The sequence below is a fragment of the Pocillopora damicornis genome, chromosome 7 (genome assembly GCF_964200805.1).
Source record: "Pocillopora damicornis chromosome 7, jaPocDami1.2, whole genome shotgun sequence".
Classification (NCBI taxonomy): domain Eukaryota; kingdom Metazoa; phylum Cnidaria; class Anthozoa; order Scleractinia; family Pocilloporidae; genus Pocillopora; species Pocillopora damicornis.
In genome coordinates this window covers 16617569-16636019 of record NC_142676.1, presented here as the reverse complement: position 1 = coordinate 16636019, position 18451 = coordinate 16617569, and the positions used below count along the sequence as shown (strand labels likewise).

At 37.7% G+C, this 18451-nt stretch overlaps 1 protein-coding gene and 1 pseudogene across 4 annotated transcripts; one reads left to right on the top strand and one right to left on the bottom strand.

Annotated features, from left to right (window-relative positions):
* Positions 1-740: 740 nt before the first annotated feature.
* LOC149042857 (uncharacterized) lies at positions 741-3710 on the bottom strand (annotated as a pseudogene).
* Positions 3711-5550: 1840 nt separating this feature from the next.
* LOC113685385 (uncharacterized) lies at positions 5551-18249 on the top strand. Of its 4 annotated transcripts, none has more exons than XM_089212004.1 (7): positions 5551-6087; positions 12571-12716; positions 13236-13358; positions 13680-13778; positions 14185-14271; positions 14866-15240; positions 16042-18249. In XM_089212004.1, exons 1-7 carry the CDS (start codon positions 5619-5621, stop codon positions 16243-16245), a joined length of 1503 nt encoding a protein of 500 aa, XP_089068130.1. In that variant the 5' UTR covers positions 5551-5618; the 3' UTR covers positions 16246-18249. The 4 variants fall into 4 exon arrangements, with proteins under 4 accessions (XP_089068130.1, XP_089068131.1, XP_027058694.2 ...); XM_089212005.1 differs by having other exon boundaries at positions 5557-6087; positions 12574-12716; XM_027202893.2 differs by lacking the exon at positions 5551-6087 and adding an exon at positions 10223-10948.
* The last annotated feature ends 202 nt before the right edge of the window (positions 18250-18451 follow it).

The window sequence follows — 18451 nt, the reverse complement described above, 5'->3', positions numbered from 1 at the left end:
CATCTTAACAGCAAATAATATCTGTCAACTACTGTAACTTTTGATTTATTTTGACGCATCAATGTCCAAAAAATGAATACAGATGTACTTGGATAGTGCTAATGCAGGTCTTCACAACTGCTCTTTCTTACCGCTCTCTTTTTTTAATGCTTGTAAGCCCTGGATATATGTTCTCCTGTTATTAAGACTACTCAAAACCTGTCACGGACTTGTATACATAAAAGCTCTATAAGCAAGATTTTATAGTATATTGTATATATCGTGTATATATATATATATATATATATATATATATATATATATCTGTTTGCTCAACTAATCAGCATATTCTGCTAATTTTTTCTTTCTTGAGGGACTCTATTTCATTCCCTAACCTTTGCCTTTCCTTTCTGTAGAGCATGTTGTGACAGCCTCCATGGCTGCTTTCACTTTCCATGCTGAATTTAGTGTCAATAATAGCTACACTAGGTTCCGACCCGGCAAAAATCAGAAAATCTTTCTTCTTTCGCCCTCAGTGTTTTGATTTCAGTGAGCGCGCTACACATGCACAACCAATGGCAGTAAAAGCCGGCAAGCTTTTATCATACTCAGTAACTCAATAAGGATCAGCTGGTGTGTGACGTAGCAAAAGGAAACTGCATTTTAATAGTTTGAAATAAGAGTTTCTAAAGCTGACTGTCAGATCCATGCATTTGCTAATTATTTTTCGCATTTATTTTATTTCTTAAAAGATAAAACGGTAAAAACGAACGATAAAATCCGACGTTTCGGAGTAGTCATGACTCCATTATCAAGGTAAAAGTTTAAAACATGCAAATAACAGTATTTAAGCGATGTGGCGCGAAAAATTAACATAATAGGTGCGAAGATTATACAAATACTTTCGCACAAATAGAGTCCGATTGCACGTTCAGGTTTGGCTTTAAAGTTCTTATATGAAGCATTTCGTACAATAAGCAGTCAAATTTGTTCGTGCACTTCTTAAGAACTTCGAAGCATTTCAGTAGGTCCTGAGGGATCGTCCCGTGTACATTCTTGCAATGTTTGGCAATGGCTGAGGATTGTTGTTTATGTCCTTTTACACGATTGTGTAAATGTCCGCGTGTGTATCCTATATAACATATCAAACTCTTTCCCCAGTGCGACGAACATTTGTTTTTCTCGGTTCCAGGTGTACGCAACCACTAACCTCAGGTAACGCGCATGCTCTCCGTTACGAATTTTCAAAATGGCGGACAGGTCAAAGAGGGAAATTAAAAAACACAAAGCGATTTTGCAATGAATTCTCAACATACACCCTCGTTTGAAAGGCGAATCCACGGAAGAAAGATACAAACTGTTTGATATTGAGATCGATATGATATTAAATCGATACCGAGGGCCCGTTTAATTGCCTTCCGCCACGATTATTAGCTTTCTTGACGGCTTTCTGAAGGCAGAATACTTTCTTTCTGAAGACTTCTGATATGCGGCTATTGATTATTACACCTCGTATACCTGATTGCTCAAACACTTTGTTTACGATTGTTGAAAGGACCGACTCATGGTTCTCCGTCTTCGTCTTGACATTGCTTTGAAATAGTATAGACTAGTAAGCTGAAACGAAAAATTAATCAGGGAAGTTTACGAAAAATCCAGCAAACAAGCTTTAAAAAGGCATTTATTTAGACTTCATACTTCAACGAACTTCACAAATCTTACTTGTTTATCTTGTAAGTAAACGATGGCAGATTATTTCCCGAAGCGCTTTCTGAGTTTCCCCGATCCCTCTCCTACTGCTTTCACGCTTACAAAACAGGAAAAATCAAAAGGAGGAAGATACAGCTGTTTTGAAACGCCATTTGACGAAGGTAAATCTGCTTTTTGTTCGACACTTTACATATCAAAACAAAGGAAATTTGTTCCTCTTTTTGATTCTGGCGGTACATTTTTAATTTGCGCCTGCGTAAAAGAGATATCGCCCGAGACCCTTCGCTCGGTCGTGTTTTGATCAAAAACGCCTTGTTAATTTCACGCAACCGCTCGGAGAAAAGGTAAAAATGACGAGGGAAAAACTTTACCTTCAAGTTAGAAAATTAGCGAAATAGAAAGCCACAATATTATAGTTTAATATTTCAGAGGTACATTGAGTGCTTTTTCTGCAGAGAATCCGCACGATGGTAAAACATTCGAAAATTACACTCGATTTGAGTGGGGTGTTGAAGTGGGCGTGGTCACTACATTCATGTTAAGACTATTTGTACCCCATGAGTTTGATATGCTGCATCGCACAGGTCACATTGGTATTTATAAACAACACACTGTTCATTTACGATCGATGGCTTTGCTTCTTTCACATTCAGTTCTTGATCAATTTTTCGGCTGACAAATACGGGCTGGATGTTGGTGTTCACTTTTAGGCTCAGATCCTTGAGTTGTCCTTTCACAAAATTTGCTGAGGTTTGGTCTTTAAATGGTAGAACCACTCGAATTGTGTCATCCGTCTCTTTAGTTGGTAATAATGGTCGCTGCTGGTCACAAACCTTTGAGTCAACGAAATTTTTGGTGGTAGAGTCGATGAGGTGTTTGGGGTACTTTAAACGCGAGAATACTGTCTTCAATCGGTCACATTCGTCTGAGAAGTGTGACCAAGAAGAAGATAAACGATGTGCTCGACCCAGCATAGTTCGGAGTAAACCCTGTTTGTACCGATTGTCAACGTGACTTTGGTAATGTAAGAGGAGACTTGAATTCGTGGGTTTTACGTACACCTTTGTCTCTATTTAGGGCGATCGGTTCAGTAACTGGATGCCCAAAAAAGGGAGCATGCCATTGCATTCAGTTTCCATCGTAAATTTTACGGAAGAATGTGCCTTGTTAAGCGTGTCCAGGAAGTTAGATGCTGTTGCGATATTTGGCATGATAGTAAGTGTATCATCAACGTACCTTCGATAGAAGGAAGGGAGTTTACCCTCTCGCTCGAGGTTTTCTTCAATTGAAGACATGAACACATTAGCTAGCAGGGGACCAAGGGGGGAACCCATGGCCACGCCATCCGTCTGTTCGTAAAGTGCTCCATTATACTGGAAGAGTTGTCCTTTTGTAGCTACACTGAGAAGGTCAACAAGGTCCGTTTTGGTCAGGTTCAGTTCATAGGTTGTATTAAACCAGTCGTTGTCAAAAGCTCTGTTCGCGAGTATCTCAATTGTTTCATCCAAGGGTACGTTGGTAAAGAGGGAGGACACGTCGTAAGAAACCAGAATGTCGCCGTTTGATGTTTCCAATTCGCGAATTTCGTCGGCAAATTCAAAAATGTCAGTTACTGTGTAGCGATTCAGAGAGAGAGGCTTAAGTTTAGTGTCGAGCCATTTCGCCAGTGCATAGTTGTAAGTTTGCGTTGCTGATAGTATAGGGCGCATCGTCAAGCGCTCCTTGTGTGTTTTCGGTAAGCCGTACAAATGTGCTAATCTGGAACCTGTAGGACGAACAGTATCTGCTATGGACTTAGGCAGAATTCTACGAACAATGGCGTCTAAATCTTTCTCTTTCTTTAGGAGGGGGTGGTAATATGTTGGCGGTCTACCTTTACTCGAGGGCCTTTCCAGGGGAACAGCTTGAAATTTACTGGAATCATTGATGGAAGCTTCGGATAATAGTCGCAGATATTCGGACTTATCCATTACGACCACTCCCGATCCTTTATCTGGTTTGGTGATGACGATGTCGTCACGTCGTTTTCTTCGTCAGTTACACCTTATCGCACGTTATTTCGTAGTCCTCTTGTATTTAAAGCCAGTTTCTTTTACGCATTATCACTTCTTCAGTCAGTTTACCTCAAGTTTACCTGGTATTTTCTTAGTTTACCGCTTGGTGTAGTTCTCTGTCGATTTTGCAGTGATATATATTAGGCGTTATCAATGAAGGTATTTTTTTTCCGTTTTCCTTCGTTTGTTTTCATTTTTTGTTTGTAGTTTGTTTATCGTAATTAGTTAAATTAAATCTTATTTATGTTTTTAGTTTCAACCTGGCACTACTGCTGCAATCTAATAAACAGTATTATTTCAAGTTGGAAAGATAACGCTTTTTGTTTTTACACTGACTTAAGCTTTAGAAACTCTGCAAGATTGTCAATGAATATTATCAACTCAGTTGATCAAACCAAATTATCTTGTCATGCCCCCCATCAACGAAGCACCGCAGGTTCTTTAGAAACGTACACCCCTTCAATGATTCCAATAAAATTAAAATTGAGAAGAATGACAGCTACGCAAGCATAAACAGGCAGGATATTTTGGCCGGGGCAGTTCTGAAAGAAGGAAAAATTAGTGAACGAACAGTGCTCGTTCAAAGCAATTTAAAGAAGACTTTTAAATGTTAGGTTTGCCAAGCTGACACCGGTTTTATCGTGATAAGAACTTCAGCTCATCACTCGTTGCTTAGAGAAATGTGAGCCAAAAGTATTCGAAGTTGACGAGTGTTACACTCGCGCGATTTCGCTTTTCATAATCTTGATTTCGTTCCTTCCCCTTCCCTCCCCTCCCCATTTGTTTTCCACGGTTTCACTTCGCGCACTTCACGTTATGAATTTAGTTTACAAAGCCATTTTAATTATCTTTATTCATTATTACATATATTTTACAACAATTTACAACAACTGGAAAGAAAAGACAGATAAAAACCATCATGGCTGTGATATTTGGAGCTCACAACACGGACCAATGTCAACTGCATGTGCTGAGTTACAGTCCCTAAATGCATTGATTGGGATCCTAATATATTACAAAAGCTTAGGAAAAGATAAAATATCTTAGACAAAAGATATAGTAAATAACGTGTTGACAAGCCAGATCATAATGTACAGTAGAATAAGCACCGGGTTGTTGCATTGATAGTAGATATTTAAAGTTTGTTTCCCTGCCGAAAGGTGCGATAGATTAAGAGTCAGCGATCTCTGGAGAAAGAGAGATAAAAACTTTGGACCTCAATGGAAACGGAAAACTGCCCAATAATTGTTTTACGTAGAGGAGTTTGCGTGCCTTGCGGTGTAGCCATACCTTGATCTGGTCGCTAACATGTATTAAACGTTTTGAACGTCATAATAACTGGTAACATGTAAGGCTGTCACAAAACATCACAGCAAAGCCACGTTAGGCAAGAAGGAAAATTCTGATTTTAAGAACTGTACAACTTGTGCAGTTTTTGGCGCTATATTTTCAGTCAAGTATGTGACAAGTTATTGCCATAGATTTTGCGAAGGAGAAATATTGTTTTCCCTTAGATCACTCAAAATGTCACGGGTCGACAAGCGATTAAAATCGGGGTTTCTATCGTTACATTACAGTCACGGATCTCTGACTGTCATAACTTCCATAAAAAAAAAAATCTTCTACAGGAAGACTTTTTTCTAATTCAGGAGATTGCTATATCTTTACTATATATCTTTTGTTCCACCCCCGAGGTTTGAACAATACGCTTCATTACGATATCAGGGCGAGACAAACCCCACCAATCGAAGGGACCAATCCAGTGCCTCTTCGGTCTTGTTAACATTCCATCAAATATTTGCATAGTCACTTGTTCATTCATCCTTAAAAGTTTCGGCGTAATACTTTCAGATTTGACAGCCGCTTAGCTTGTGTATGTCTTCAGAAGACTTTTCTAAATTTCAGAACATGGCTCAAAATGATAGTAATCGGCCAAAACCTCGAGCATTCAGTCCGTATGCTGTGGACAGCGTAGAAGATGGCTCTGGGGGTCAGGAGCTGAGTTCTTTTAAAGGCAGCTATCAAAATCCTGCGTATGAGAATTGCGGCGATCTTTCTCACCAATATGAAGACCCAACTCGACTCTTAGAGGTGCAATCGATAAATAGGGGCGCTCGAAGGAAGCGCAATGAGTTATATGAGCCAACAGAACTGAGAAAACCGACAGAACCAGAAGAAGAAGGGGTAGATTACAACGAAGCCGACATCGGTGGAGATTCCTTGCTGAGTCGGTTGATCTTATTTCTCATTTTGATAGTTTCGCTCGTATCACTCCTCATGGTTGTTTTAATCATTCTTGGCAAAGTTGGTCCAAGCTGCTCTTGTAAAAAGAATTCTGCTCAAGGTAAGCGGCTGGTTTTAAGTTTTTGCTGTTAAAACAATTTTCATCAGTTGTGACTTTATTTCGCGAAGTCAGTGTTTTGAAACTTGTTGAATAGAGCTGGGAATGTTATTGTTCTGAAAGTAGCTCTAACTTGTGCGTGTACGCGTAATGAAGACTTTATACGATCATTTTTCGTTTAAACTTAACTCGTAGTACTTCCAAAAATTGGATGTTTCATCGGCAACATTTTACAAAAAGTGCTAATGCAAGTTCTTTTACTTTCGTAAGCCATGTTGTTTTGATCATCAGACGGTAAATTTCCCGTTGAATACTTTACATTTTTTAATTCTTTACTCAGTAACTCGAAAGAAGAATTATTATCTCTATTACAAAGAAAACGAGGATGCGAAATGATCGCATAAAAAAAGCCTTCCCAGTTTCCATCCATATGAATTTTGTCATCGCCTTTTTTTAGCTACAAAAGACATGAACAGACTCATTTTCTATCGGCATTTTGTTTAAAGTTTATACAAAGAAATCTTTCGATGAATCGTGCGTCAATTCAATGTTCTAATCCCATGACAATCCGATGGATAACTAGTTTCTTTATCACTGGACAATTGAACTAATCCCAGACAGATCTTCACAAACAATGAATCAGTCTTTGCTTGACCTTGAAGTTTCTAAGAACTTTGTGTTAAGTCGCGTCGCTGCAACTTCTTTAGGAATTTTAGCAGCTACTATGTTGTTACGGGTTTAATGAAGCCGAAGATTTTTCAGCAAATTCAGCATTATAAATATGATAAGAAAAAGGAAAAAAATATGTGATAAATGGCAGAAAAGCTTATTTCAAATCTTTCTTGGTAATCATCGTAATGAAATGTTGCAGTTCAAAAGGGCAATTTTTGCGTTTTCAATGGCAACAAAATAACACAGCGCTGGCATTTGAAAATTTGAACATTTTTAAGTTTTTCAAACTATGCTACATATCTTCCGCAGAGGTAAACAGAAATGTTTATACTTTCTTAGCTTCAATTCTTCTAAAAAAAAGGAGCCAATTTCATTAAGAGACTCAGTGAAATCAATATGAAATTTATAAGTTTACAAACAATTTAAGAAAATATTATCTTCGTGCCTAAAATGTACATCGCATTAACGTCCTTAATAATTCAAACCAGGAAACTGCGCGAACTATGTTTAATATAACGATTGCTTTGTTATAGAGAACTCCATGCGAAATAACTTTTTTGCAGGATGAAATTTTATGTCATGGTTTTTTATTTAATATGGTTTTGGCAAACCACCTTTTCCTATTTCCATGTATAAACAAAAACATGATCTACCCAAGGCTATAACTCACACGACTTTTTTTTTAAATAAAATAAGTGAAAAGTTAGCTCGCCCAGGATACCTCGGGGGGGAAGGCTGTCTCGGGTACCCAGATTATATAAATGGGGCTTTGGAAAAACATACCGTAACCACCATTTATAATTTTTCAATGCATTAGCCAACAAAAGGGTGTCATAAACAGTTTTATTAATCAGCGGAAAAAAGGTGTCCAACCTATGTAACTCTCAAATCCCTCAACTAGCTTATAAAGAAATACATGACATCTTAGAAGACAGAATTACGAAAGAGATTCGGGGAGATTGGTGGTTTCATCGATTTGTAGATCTTAGCCAGAGCTGACTTGGAACTCGGTTAAATTACAGTATACAGCGCCACTTTTAACCATGCCCCAAACTAGCCGACTCGTTTAACTCGTTTGGCCCTCTGTCAAGTCAAATGAGCCACTAAATACTGATTTAGACCTTGGACTTAACACGCATAAAGATTATTCCGCGTTCTTTCATCCACTGCCAAGCCAAACGATCCACTGAATATATATTCCCTCAAAAGTAGCCCTTGTCAGTTTTACTGAACCTGCAAGGAGGTGCAGATGTTATGTAGAATAAACGTATTGAGTCAAAAACTTCATATTCAATTTTCTTATCTTTTGCAGTGAGTTTTCAGTCTTCTATTTGTATTAAGTTTTATTGCGGTCTCAAAAGGAAATCAAAGCCTCGCGCTCTGTCAGAGCTCTAAAAGTGCAAAATTTGTCGTATGATCGACGGTCGCTCTCAAAAACTAACGAGAAGTAGAAGCGTCTATGTTAGGCCTCCAAAGTCTGTTTACGATCGATTTACAGTCGATTCGCCGACTGCCATTTCGCTGAAAACTCGGATCGATAAGCCGACGTGTTATGACCAGTTCGCGGAAAAGACCGAATACCGCACAATCGCAACCGATTAAAAATATTCCGATGTTGAATCTGTCTATGATATATCATTCGGCAAAAGCCGGCGAATGCAAAGTAGGGAACAGTGATTGTAACATTGCACTTTCCTCTCATTGTTGTGAAACCCTGCAGCACTCTTAGCTGTTAAGCGGAATTGTTTATTATTGTCTCGGAATCTGCAAGAATTCGCTAACCCTTCTTAAAGCAAATGACTCCTCATAACAACTTCCTATTTGGAGAGGCATTTTTAGCTCAATGGAATAAATACTTTGATTCCGCTGAGATGTCACATCTCCGGTTTGCGGTCCCTTTCATTTCGTGTCCCAATTTATGTTGTCAGATAATCGTTCAACAGCGCTATGATTGCGTCACCGTTCAGAAGCCGGCCAATTACAAAATCTTTTAAATGAAGAATTACGACAGTTGCTTCGACTTGTGTTCCGCGTCAGAAAATTTCCACGGACCGCCGCATGAGCTATGCGTTCTCGTATCAGGTTTTTTTTTTCTTCCCAAATCAACCCTCTTACGCCTAGGAACCCTAAGACAATTATACCCAAGCCCTGAGGGTCGAATTGAGGACCGGAATCACTGATCACGAAGCGTGTTACTTTGCTTATGAAAGTGAAACAGGCTGAGCAGAGAATCTTAATTCCCATCGGCTTTTCTAGGAATGCGTTCGGCCTTCACTCCGCCTAGTAAAAGCGTGCTTTTAGCATGTTCCATAAACATATGCTTCTGTTCATGTATAACTCAGTCTAAACTCAGTGACTTAGAAACAATTCAGTGTAAGAGGGAGTTTACTACTCTTTGAAAAATATATATTTATAAATTTCTTATGAGAACTATTCTATTCTATTTTAAGACTGGCTTTAAGAAAAATACATGATCTGAATAATTTGATACAAATGCAACTTTTTGACGGTACATGCTAATAGCTTACCATATAATCTTGAATTAGTATAAACGAAACTTCGAAGGCAATTCATTCAGCCCTGCTGTAAAAATCACGTGTTGTAGGAGTTTGCAAGCTTGTGGTTGTTGATAGCTAGGTTAGAATTCGAAATCTGCTCGAGGTGAGCACATTTGTGCGAGCAAAAAGACCGCTCACCGAAGTTTTTCCTGTCTAACTATCAAGTTGATAGATAAATTGAAAATCGAAGCGAAAGAAAACAGGTCTTTACCAGAAAGCCTTCCGATGTATGGCCAACTGCTTAAAAGATAATCTACACCCTCATTAATCTCCAATTTCCATTGGGGAAATTAGTAGCCGTGACATGACAAAGAGAGAATATTAACTTTTTCCAAGCCAGATATTTTTTCGGTTTTTTTTTTTTCCAAAGTGACCTCAGGGTGGGCCCGACCTCGGAATGATAGCCTCACCTAGAATTTTTGTTAAGGATTTACAGGCTCCAGAGTGATGTAAGTTACAAAATTATCGCGCATTTTAGCGGAATCATGAAATTTACAATTACAGTCTTAGTGTCGCTTACCATTGAGAAGTAATCTTCCGGTTTTTTAAAAATAAACGTTGTGGAAGAAAAATGTACAAACGTGGGCGGCATTTCGGGCGAGCGAAACTAGCTCTCCTTCGTCATGGTATTTACCAAATATGAGAGGGCTAAATACATATTCATATTCTTTTCTTTATTTATCTATTTATATTTTTCATGTACAATATATTTCCTTCCTCCGTATGTGGAGTTTTCTGGGATGAAATCTAACAGTTATTTTCGTGTCATATGCTGGTATTTGCGGGACGCTCCCTGACGAAAAACCAAGAGGTCATGTCATAACAGTGGTTAAAATTGGGAAATTGATACTGATTGTCCGTGTACGAGAATTTTTATCAAACGGAACTTTTACTAGACAGGTCATTGACGTGTGAGAATAAATAATAGGCTTGACTGGTAAATGCGTGAACGTGCTCTCATGGAATCATAAACCAATCAACGTGCGCCTTTTTGGCGCGTAGTAAAACACACTATTGAATTACTCATTCACTCGTGTGCTAACGTGGGAGTTAGGTATTGTATTGTTTATAGTATTCATTAAGGTTTTAGAATCGGGTCTGTTCGTGTGGCTTTAGTCTAGTTAGCTTTTTGGAACAGTTAACCGTACATACTGAGATGTCGACAGGTTTTGCGTTATATCCAAATCGTAATTTTACTCCGAACGCTGTAGACAGTTGTGAAGTGAGGTTTGAGTCTCCGCGATTGTCCTACTCTCAAACAAGTTTACTAACCGATCCCCGCCGAGAGATCGACGAAGAAAAATCTCATCATTATGAAGATCCTACGGTTATCAACGAACAAGTTCGTGTTTTACAAGGAGGAGGGAATACAGGACATCGAAAACGTTATAACGATATGTACGAGCCGCATATACCACTGAAGAATTTACGGGTCAGATCGAGAGATGATTCAAGTTGTTCAGAACTGTCGGACACACCTTCAAAAGAATCTTGTTTAAACCGTTGTATTTTGTTTTTTGTTCTTCTTACTTCGGTGACGGCGTTAATATTGGTGGTACTTTTAATGTTTGGCAAAGTTGGCCTTATCGTCGAGCGAAATTGCGCGTGTAACCCGGAAAAAGGAGACTTAAAAGGTAAGAGAAGCGACCACGTGCTCGATGTGAAAATGTCCTTTATAACTTACGGCAGCTTGTAAGAGCAAGTGTCTCTTGAACAAAAATGAAAAACTTCGGGGTACGTTCGAGGATAGTTTCCTCTTAATGCTTGTAGACGATGAGACTACAGTGGTCTGGCATTTTTAATAATGTATGCTTATTTTTAGTCAGCGCACGTACTAGAACTGTGAAGTGTTAGCTTAAAGGCTGGTTACCATAGAAATCACCTCAGTGAACATTCCAGGCGAGTCAAGCGTGTTGGACGACTAATTGATGTCTGTAATCTATCTTTTTTTGTTTTTTGTTTTTGTTTTAATCCCTTATGGCTGGTTATCGGTTAAGGAAACCAAATCTTGGGCAACATTTTTAAGCACGGAACGTTACGTGTCAATTACAGATGAATCGACGATATCGAAACTCAGCGGGAACAATTGAGATTTGTTATGCCTGAGTGTTTTGCAACTTCACGCTGTCGTAAACAAAGGGATTTTAACTTCAAAGAATTTTACTTTAACCGAAACTAAACACTTCATAAACAGAGAGCGTGCATTTCAGTTTAAGGGTTCGCAATATCAATTCCCTCGATCAATGTTGACTTTGCACTCTTCGGACGAATGTTGTGTCACACCTTACTGATTTCGAATGTGTTTTGATTGAGCGTCACAATACATCCACTTGATTATGTGACGCAGAAATCGTTGGCATGCTTATGCAAATTAAGATGAAAGTGATCTATATTAGTTCTCAATGTTAACCGTACACGTTTATTTTCTCAAGCAAAAAAAAGTTCATTTTAAATAACATTTCTGACAGCGTTTGTTGGCTCAATAATTGTTTGCCAAGCATTTAATGGCTATATTCTACAAGGGACTAGACTAGATGGTTTTTAACTGAGTTACCAACATTTGAGACATTCTAGAAACACTATTAATAATTTAACATTTTTCGTGTCATGGTGCCAACTTCAACAAATTTGAAAGAGCTTTGAATTTGTGTTAGTTCCTAAATTTATTACTACTAACCGTTAACATACAAGCCTCATTCTTTTTTCTCATGTTAACCTGTTTGAACTAGGTATGCAAATCCAAATTCAGCACTTAAAAAAATAATTACTCATAGAAAAATTCCCACGGTCTTTTCACTATGACCTAGAATGTTTTGAATTGGAATGTAATGTTTAGAAACGGTGTTATTCAAAAGTGATAATCTATATTGACAGATATTTTCAATTTATCACAGAGAGTTATATTGACAATCTAAATATACCAGTACATTATGCTCCTACATAGTAGTCAGCCTTATACAGGGATATTTTATTTGACCTTCTGAAAGTTTATTCCATTAATAAGCATTAATTGTTCTTCTGGTACCTTTTGTTCACTTTGAGAGATCAAAAGTAGCTGTTGGGTCTCATACCAGTCTTTATGGAATTACTCTTTCTTACTTGAAAAGTTGCTCTCCAAGCTTTCTTGGACCTCACCTCTTTGAACTCTTTGCTATTGCCATCAATCAACTGACAGCATTTGTTCCCTTGGTTGTTTGAACTTATTTCTATGTACTTTATGTGATACTGACAATGGATCTTCTCCTCTTCCCATCAGAAGTGCCAAGTGGGCAGGAAGTGAAAGGTGGTGCACCCTCAAGCAGAAGTGAAGTGGGCCTGTCAGTTTCGCCACCTGATATCTCATCACTGGAGGACAAGATCGACCAACTTAAAGCCAATATCTCGATGATAAAAAAATTTATGGTACGATAAGAAATGCGACAGGTTAATGATATGTACATGTACCAAAACCATTAAGGGAAGGAGCTCGGTGGGCACAGACAGGACCACTAAACTAATGCAGGAAGATTAAGAGGGTTGGTGGATAAAATTTGGTGTACTTATCAGGGGCTCAATATGGGGTCAGTCATGACTGAGATTAAAAAAAACAAAAAAACAAGCCCAAGCCTTGAAAATGTTTGGTGATATATGACAGGTTTCCCCAAAAAATGTTGCTTGTTGGTTGATCACATTGTTAAACTGTCCATAATTGTTCTCTGACATTCCTGTACTTTCTGCTACATTCTGCACTAACTTTTTATTTTTTATTTTGCACATCTGACAGAATCTTTTTTGGCAGACATTCCCAAGTCATATTTACCATAACCATTCCTTGATATCAGATTTTGAATTTCTACACCACTGTACATGGTTAGTTTTTTAATGAATTATTATTTCAGGCAGTCACCATAAATAAATTGGATGCCCTTGATCTTTCCACAGATAACTCTTCAGCACGATCTTCACAATACAAGAGGCAATTTAAATGAAACCAGAGATAAAGTCAGTGAGACAAAAGATGGACTTTTGCAGATAAAAAGTGGAATGCAAGACTCTATAGATAAGGTATACTAAATTCGATATTTACTCTGCATCTAAGAGGATCAAAGATTTTTTCCTACATTTAGAAAATAAGAGTTAGTTTTTAATTCAATCACTGCAGTTAATTTTTACAATTGTGCTTGGCTGCTAAAATTTCATTTCACCACTTGAATAAAAATATATCCCATGCAACAGCCTTCAAATCAAGGCTCTGGACACAGACTGCTTGATTCAAATTTATATTTGGTTGTTTTTAATCTGCTTATTTTGTAGCACAGTAATAAAAAAAAACCCCACCTGCATGTCTCCCCAAAAGTTCTAATGGACAAATTAATTTTTTTACAGATCAGTAACATCAGTCAACAGCTTGATAAATCTGTTAGTGTTGTCAATGAAAGTTTCCACCATGAGCTGGTATCTCTGGAGACGACTTTCATCGCAAAGGTAAGGCTTGTCTGCCAAGTACAAATACAATACAAAATAAATATTTTGAATAATTGTATTACTATCATTCCACATATTTCAGCTGGAAAAAAAATTAAATTCTGCAGTGGTTAAGAACAATTTGAAAAGATATGTAGATTTGAGTTCTGCTATTACTTTGGGACTACTTTTGGCCAATAAGTAAAAGAAAACTGAATAAGCACAATTAAAAAAGAAGACAATTATTGTTAAAAATATTTCCTCAAGAGTCATTCCGTCAGATCAAGGGTGAAGGAGATAGATCTGCATGCATAATACAGACACCATCAGCTGTTGAGAGTTTTAGACGTTCATGTATGTTCTGTAATAAGTAATTTAGTATACAACATAATGTTATCACCTAATGTTTAGACTCCTCATTTTGCAGTTAAACAACACAGTTCAAAGCCTGTCTGATGCTGATAGCTCCCTAAAAAGTTCTCTGGATGTTATTAATAGCTCCTTAACCTCACACGTAAGTTAAAAACGCATACTCAATAAATATAGAAATTCGTGATATGCTCATTGGTTGAGAGCCATGGCCAATAAATGAGGTTAAATATCATAAAACAACGCAGAAAAAATATTCTCGTTAGAATAATTGCAGATTTTTAAAATATGGACAGTGACGAATTTCCGAATTTAAACATCGGTTTACTTGGAGCAATATTTGAAAATATTTTGCTGTTCCTCGTGTACTACTTTTTTTTCCTTCCACATTTCGACGTCATCTGTGCGTCTGTTCAGTTATGAGGGGGCTTAAGCACAAACGTTTTTGAGACGCTAACAGCAGTCGGAATTTAAAATTTTTCACTACTAATGATAATTAAACTTTTCTGGGCAGCCAAGTTTGGCTTAAATTGCTAAAACGACGACCTCACTGTCGATACACTGGCGTCAAAGTGTGTTAGTCACTTAAGTTTTACTCTTCATCCAGTTGCCGGTTGCGTCTCAAAAGCGTCTCTACTTAAGTTCTCTAATAGATCACAGATGACGTCAAGAAGCGGTCAAAGCAAATAAAATGGCTGATTGTGTCACTGATGGTTGCACTTGACTATTTATCTTGTAGATTCAAAGCATCAGCAAGTTACAAGGACCGATAGGCTCTCCCGGATTCAATGGGTCCAAAGGTGTTCCAGGTGCTCCAGGTAACGAAGGGCCCAAGGGAAATGCAGGTGCGCAAGGACCCCCGGGTCAGCAAGGTGACGCTGGGGACCCGGGAAGGAATGGTACTGATGGTGTTGATGGCCAAAAGGGAGATCTGGGACCACAGGGTGATAAAGGACCACAAGGGCCTGTAGGACCCGCGGGACCTTCCGGACCCCCGGGCCCCAAAGGGCCTCCTGGAGCCGGGAACTTCAGTCAGTGTGCATATCGCTCTGAGTACCGATCAGTTACAGCTAATGGATTCTCGTCAGAAAGTGTTTCGTTAATTGAACCGAATGTAAGTACCCACTTTTTGAAACTTGTATCAATCGTAAAACCTTATTGATACATATTTTCGCATGACTTAATTTTCGCAGTTGTCAAAAATTTGCGAAATAGAAGAATCGCGTAAAGAAGGTTTTCGCGATATTCATTACCCTGCTATATAACTCTTTAACCAACGTCAACGTCGGTTTACTGCGAAATTGTCTCGACCAATGTTCTCTAGTTAGGTTTTGGTGCGTGAGCTCCCTTCGTCTGAATCAATATCATAGCGCAAATAGACGTTGTCATGTACTTTTGTGGAGCTCTGCATCGTTGCAAAAGAACTTGTCAAACTGTTTTTAGTCTCGTTTTGATATAAAACGGTTTTGGTCAGTGTAATTGGAAACTACTGTTATGGAACATTTAGATCAGTTGTGCTAATTCTGAGACTAATTTTTCGTTAATGCAGATCAGTATTTAAACAATTTTCGCGAAATTCGGGTCCATTTGATATAAATTTATGGCCAAATTGCAATTAAATTCCCGTGAAATTTGCACGTTTCATTTTCGTGAAATCAATTTCCCGTGAAAATAACAAGCAACAAACGACTCGTACACTGATCAAGCAAATGATTCACAGACAGGAAGAGTGGCCAACTTATTAATAGCAAAACGTTCTTTGATAATTATATATATGGATTGTGATGTTTCCTTTAACTTTTGATCATTCACTCAAAGTCATTTTTATTTCTTCTTCTTCTTTTCTTTGCTATTGTGTATGTCGCTATTATCCCTTTTTTTTTATAATTGTTCATATCATTGTTGCTATTTTTAGGGGAAGAAGATTCTGGGTGTCTCGTGTTCCACTAATCATGCAGCGGAGTACAATTTAGACATAGAGAAACTTACGACCCCCTCCTCCGTCGCAGGGAAATATCGTTACCGTTGTACCTGCAAGGGGCTGTCTAAGCTGTTCACAGATTCGACCAATTTGGTGATATGCAACCTGCACTACTGGGAGTGCCCATTGACAACATAAATGATATCACATAACCTTTAGGTTCAATGGTGTTAGCTATAGAAGTATATTTTTGTCATGTAAATTCCAAAGTTTTCAAACTTCTCTCATTGCCATGGTCAGATATCTTTTTCCGTTCTGAGCTTTCCAAGAATACTTCTCAAAGAAGATTAAGCGTGAGTCATATCAACGTCCAGATAATACGGCTTTGACAAACCAAACGACATCGGTGGTACGTATGCGCATGCGTATGTATGCGACTGTCGATGCGACTTTCTTAATACAGCACACGGCTGGAAGATCGCTTTAGTATGAGTCTTCAATCCTTCAATTGAAAGTTTAGTGTCTTTCACTTTTAGCACTGCCTAGTGGTTTTTGGTTTAGGTGAACACAACAGAAGAATTGAATGAAGCTTTATTTCAAATAAGATTTACAGCTCATAAGAATTTGAAAATATGAGTTTCGCAATATGATTAACAGAAAAAGCCTAGATGAAGGCTTTATTTTCCCAAAGAAAAAGAAGTTAATTTCGGTTTTTATCATCAGTGAAAATGGTTAATCTGAAACGAGGAATACTGTTTTCTTATCAGTTTAAAGAGGAAGCTGTTAGGTAATCGGAATGAAATATAATGTACAGTAACGTCGTTTTCGTTTTAATCATTCTCTTTTAACACCTTCAGATCTTGACTTAGTTTCAATTTATTTATTTGTTGTTTATTTTAACGCTTTTAACTAAATTGAACAATGTGGAACATAAAGTTTTGCATACTAACGTACATCATGGAAATCTCCCCAAGCATTGGTGAGTCATGACGTAAATTTTAAAACAATTGTGTTATCAATTGCGTTGTTATTCATGTGGTGCTATTTATAAATGTTGATTTACGGAAGTTCTAGAGTAGATTTCAATCGAGTATCAAAAGTAATCTGTGTAATCTCAACCACGCTTCCTTTTGAACCAATCAAGTGTCAGTCCAAATACTTCCGTTTTCCCGCTCTTCGAGCCTCTTGCATCCCTTTGCTTTTCGTTGTGGTTGATTCTTCGTGGACCTTTGCTCAGTTCTGATTGTTCGCTGCAGTTACCTTGGATTTGGTGTTATGAAACTCGAGCAAAAGTGCTCTAGATATGCTTATCAATTCGTTAACGCACGGTAATGAAGTTACAAGCATACTTTTTCTCACTTGATGTTTTTTGCGTTTTTATCTGCTGCTTGTTCACAAGGTACTTAGACTGTATGCAGGCATACATGCTGAGGAGCAATTTCTATTCGCGTATTATACCTAAGTTTATAGTAAATGTGTATACTAAAACATTAAGTACATTTATTAGATGACACGACCACTTTAAGATTATCTCTTAGAGCGATTCAACGGAGTCAAAGTAAGAAAACTCGATAATCTGCTTTGGTTAGTTTGTTAGTTTTAACAGATATTATGTTTTATCGGCCTAAATGTCAACTAGGAGTTTTATTTGAATTCGAATTTTATCAGAGGATATATTTTTGAACACAAAGAGGTCCATAGCATTCTTTAGTTAGGAACTCTGAAACATCTTTTGTGGTTACAGTTTCCATTTACAAATTGTATATAGAGTACTTTAATGTGCGTGGTATGCAAGCTCCTTTTTTACAACACGAATCTCTGTAGAGGCAGCAATGCAGACACACACCAGAATAGACGAACATACTTACAAAAACAAAACACGTGTTAAAAACGGTTTTTCTTTTTACATTGGAAACTGAATTATTTTACGCAGGTTTCTGAAAAGCAAGGGGATGCTTAGAAGGTACCCCAGAGGTGTTTGTATATAGAGAATATGTTATCGAATTGAGATCGTTTAGTTAGCTATGAAGTTTAACATTTGTAGAAACAGTTCACAAGGGCTATTAGGATATAATTCATAAGTCCTGTTTAGATACCTTGTAAAAATAGACTTAAGTGTCTAAGTATGTACATAGAGGTAGAATTGAATAGTTTTCTGTTATATTAAAATTTTAGTTGAAAATAAAGAAAGAAATGACTGAACGATTCGTGTGTATTAGTTAGTGACTAGTAACTAGCTACAGTATGCAAATTCTCCATTATGTTCTTTATACGTTTGTGGAAGATCCTGCCAAGGTTATAATCTAAATATTAAACATAATATTGTTTCATCAACTGAGTTGTTAATGCAAATTGGCCACCGTAGAAGGTTCCTAAAGCTCAAGCGTTAGCACGTAGTCATTAG